General features: G+C 38.5%; 1 protein-coding gene across 1 annotated transcript; it reads left to right on the top strand.

Moving 5' to 3' along the window:
• The first annotated feature begins 3,290 nt into the window (after window positions 1-3,290).
• On the top strand, window positions 3,291-3,997 carry LOC130047326 (uncharacterized). Its single transcript, XM_056142006.1, has 2 exons — window positions 3,291-3,398; window positions 3,791-3,997. Exons 1-2 carry the CDS (start codon window positions 3,291-3,293, stop codon window positions 3,995-3,997), a joined length of 315 nt encoding a protein of 104 aa, XP_055997981.1.
• Window positions 3,998-4,321: the final 324 nt, after the last annotated feature.

Raw genomic sequence — 4,321 nt, 5'->3', positions numbered from 1 at the left:
TTTTATGCAAATCTAAAAAAAAAATTACGCAGTTTCTTAAATTTGGGGAGGGGGATAACACTTTGCTGTTTTACAGCCCAATAGATTGTGCTACACAAGCATACTCCATACCAATCGACAGAGGAGTAAATCAGAAAACTTTTGATGTGCAGTATATGCAACTCCTTTCTTGAATGGGTCTGTCAGATGCAAGAAATGAGGGTACGCGGAACAAAAAATGCAGACGTTTTTGACAATTTTAGCCCATATTTCTTTCATTATTCAAAAAGCTTGCACAGTATTGGCATATAAAAGGCATGATACAATCTACTGGATCAGGCTGCATGGTTTAGAACCAACTTTGTTTGATCCCCTGCATAAAGTCGGCCATAAATGTACAAAATGTACTTTCTATTTTCCCCCCAAGAAATTGGGACTTTGTGACAGAAAATCCAAATTTAAGCTAAGTCAAACATATTTTATCAGACTACAACCATCATTTCCATAATTTAGACAAAATTCTGCATCAAATCATATAGGTTGTGTTTTGTTCTACCGTAGGTTGGGGTTACTCCCGTTTTTAAGCCTCTTTTGAGAAATGACCACAGCACTAATAAGTCTTCCAGCTCCTCCTACGTAATTTTGTGTTCTAAAACAACGTACAACGGATTTTTCTTCATTTTGGCCTTGAGTATCAACATTGAGTTTCTAAATATTGTACCATCATTGTGTTTCTAAATAGTGTACCATCACTGTAATGCTCCGGAGCAAACAGTTACTGTAATATAAGTACAACTCATTTAACTTCATTTTCAAATCATACCATAATGGTATTGTTCCGGATCTTTCACGTAATTTTGTCTTCCAAAACAGTAATTCATTAAAGTCCCTTAATGGTTGACTCGCTTAAGTTTAATTTTTTTAGTTGGTAGTATATTGTTTAACGTTCCGCTTGAGAATCTTTCACTCATATTGAGATGTCATCATTGTCGGTGAAGGGCTGCAAAAAGGCCTATGCTCGACCTTTGAGCAGGGAAGGATCTTTATCGTGCCACACCTTGCTGTGACACGGGCCTCGGTTTTTGCGGTCTTGTTTAGAGGTAAAAATACTTTGACGTACGACTTATCTTATCGGGCTCACGGCTGGAGTGACCGGTCTACAGGGATTGCTCACTCCACCTAGACATCTGATCCCAACTCTGGTATGTCTTGAGGTCTTTGTTTGCCCAACTCTTAATTTTGTATTCTTTGAAGGAGTTGTGAGAATGTTTCCTGTTTATCTTCAACTTTTGATACAGTTAATGAAAATGGGATATCCACAGATCCAGAGAAAATGTAGGCAGTCCCTAAATCTGTCATAAATATTCTGTTTCTTAGAATTTGTTCTTACTATAAAACCATTATCCGCATAGGTAATATCGTCAAACCTCTACATAAATCGACTGAATCTAAACATGAATTCCTTTGAGATAGCAATTGCCAAGAAGGCTTTGATGAACTCCAGCCATCCCTCCTGAGTTGTCCAATACTCTCAGACCCAGTGGCTGAAGATCTATTTATTCTGGATACTGATGCTTATAGCAAATGGTATAGATCAGTATTATTCCAAGAACATGTACAAGATGGGGTTGAAAAAGTAATCAACTACTATTGCAAGCCTTCATTGCATCTTGGAGACGGTGTTGTGTTACTTATTGTGCGCTCTTAACTACTGTAAAGTCCATTAGAGACTTTGAAAATCACCTATATCGCAAAAAGTTTAAAGTTAGAACAGATAACGGGTCTCTAAAATGATTTCTGACCCTTAAAAATTCAATGGGAAAATTACTAGATGGTTCCAATCCTTGTTCCATTATGATCGAAGAATCGATCACAGAGCAAGGAGTACACATAACAAGCTCTCTCGTAGGCATTGTCCTAAAAACTGCAGCCACTGTCACAAAGCAGAACAGTTTAACCCATCAAAATATTACAGTTTTCTTTGTTATGACAAGGTCCATGACTCAAAAATCTCTTGCAAGGAAACAGATATAGCAAATCCTACCCTGTCTAATTCCCTTCTAAATATCGAACAAGTCCAAGAGGAAGATCCTCCAATAAATACTATCAAAGCTTAAGAAAGAACATATTTCAAATAATTTAAATCCAGAACAACCCAAGCGCAAAGTAAAATAAATCAAGATGCCAAGGGGATGATCTCCCCATCCAGAGGGAAAGCGATAAAAAAGGCGTGGAACAGCTTCACTAGGCTATCAATGCCGGAGCCTTCCAGCCTCCCTGTACCATGTAATCCTCCAAAAACAGAACCACAAGTTGAACTTGAGGCTGGCTCTGACCAAGTTTTGGAGCTGGTTGAGTTTATTTCACTTTCTGATCCCAGTCCTACCATTCCTCAATTTTCCTTGCATCAAGCATTTCAGAATTTACCCCAGCCCCAGAGATGAGTTGTTTTGATAACGCTGGGCAGCATATACCTATGAAAATTAAACAATATTAAGAGCGGCCAGTTTATTGACTTATCCCTCTTACTTGCATCTGCTAAAGAAATTCACGACAGTTTTGGTTGGTTGTATATTGTTTAATGTCCCGCTCAAGAATTTTTCACTCATATGGATTGATTGATGTTTTCCGACAGACTCAACAATTTTTCAGTTATCTGGTGGCGCCCAGTTTTCATTGGTAGAAGAGAGAACCCAGATACAATGTACCTGGGAAGAGACCACCAATCTTCCTAAAGTAAGCCGAGAAACTTTCTCACTTACCGGCGCGAGCGGGATTGAAACCCGCGCCGACAGAGGTGAGAGGCCGTGTGATTTTGAGTGCGATGCTCTAACCACTCGGCCCACCACTCATATGGAGACGTCACCATTGGCGGTGAAGGACTGCAAAATTTAGGCTTATGCTCGGCGCATACGGCCATTGAGCGGGAGGGATCTTTATCGTGCCACAGGACCTCAGTTTTTGCGGTATCAATCGAAGGACCGCCTCATTTAGTCGCCTCTTACGATAAGCAATAGGTACTGAGGAACTATTCTACTCTAATCTCTCATACAGAGTTGTCGATCCTTACAGTGCTCACAATCTCTGTAAACGTCTCAGGTTTTACAAGATTTTTGTAATATGTCAATATACCCTAGATTTTGCATCGAAGATTTTATATTAATACTTTTGTAATATATTTTTATTTCTGACATAAATATGGTTTTATTTTAGGCGACAAACATTTTTAAAACGCTATATTTATAGGAACTATATTTTTGCGAAATATTTTCCTAGTCTGTGTTATTTGGTTTATTTATTCATCCGACAAAATGTCAACATTAGATTCAATCGTGAAAGATTACGACAAGAACATCGTGTTGAGGGACTGTCAGAGACACGCTTTTGAGTATTTACGCGACAAGAAAGGCGATCTGTTGGTAAGTTTGCCTGTCGGTTACGGCAAAAGCCTAATATACTGTAAATGTATTACATTTGGCTGTGTATTCTATTTAGCGCCTTTGGCGGAACGCAGCTTCCGCTAAATCAAGTGCATCGCTAAATGCCATCCGTAAATCTAGATGTTTAAAGTAATTCAGGAATGCGCTAAATCAAATCTACGCTAACTTGTTGAAAAAACGATTTCCGCCAAATATTGTACACGCCAAATATAATACGTTTACAGTATCACCCACTTCCACAAGTTCTTGGTGAAGGCAAGGAGACCCCCGTTTGTTTGACAATTTCACCATTGAATATTATTCAAAAGGATCAAATTCATATATTGAAAATTCATGGAATCAGTGCTTGTAGACTTAATATTGCGTCCAAGGTGGAAGACACTACAGATGAAGATTTAGTAGCAGAGTGTGACGTCGATGTCGAAAGAGTGAAGAAGGGGGACTTTTCAATTGTCATGTGTCATCCAGAGGCCCTCTTTAATACAAAAACGGGACACGAACTACTGTCGGATGAGCAATTTTCCTCAAGAGTGGTAGCCGTTGTTATTGATGAATGCCATATTATAGAGAAATGGTAAGTAGAACATATTTGGACCAAATTGGAAAGAAAAAACCCCCAACCAATTAGTTCATTTTTCAGACACATCCTTTATCATTAATTCAGAAGCTTGCCTTTGTTCGAAGTGACCGTGTGCGGTTTTTCATCTGATTGTATGCACTAAAATGACATCACACCCTGTGATGACTTTCACAACACACTCTGTATCATTGTGTGTACTATAATTATTCCCTTATCAGGTCCAGCATAATCTCTTTATTTGGTTATATAGCTTATTATTTTTATTTCAACAATATTTTATTCAGAAATCAGTGAATGGGATCAGGCAGCAAACAGTCTATTT

This window comes from Ostrea edulis, chromosome 6, assembly GCF_947568905.1.
Source record: "Ostrea edulis chromosome 6, xbOstEdul1.1, whole genome shotgun sequence".
Taxonomy (NCBI): Eukaryota; Metazoa; Mollusca; class Bivalvia; order Ostreida; family Ostreidae; genus Ostrea; species Ostrea edulis.
The sequence above is the reverse complement of the archived record's forward strand: the minus strand, read 5'-3'. Positions and strand labels throughout refer to the sequence as shown.

Bases quoted from the DNA above. Each gene is read 5' to 3' on its own strand.
- LOC130047326 (XM_056142006.1), top strand. From the start codon at position 3,291: ATGTCAACATTAGATTCAATCGTGAAAGATTACGACAAGAACATCGTG. The intron at 3,399-3,790 runs GTAAGTTTGCCT...ATTGCGTCCAAG, and splicing joins ACAAGAAAGGCGATCTGTTG to GTGGAAGACACTACAGATGA.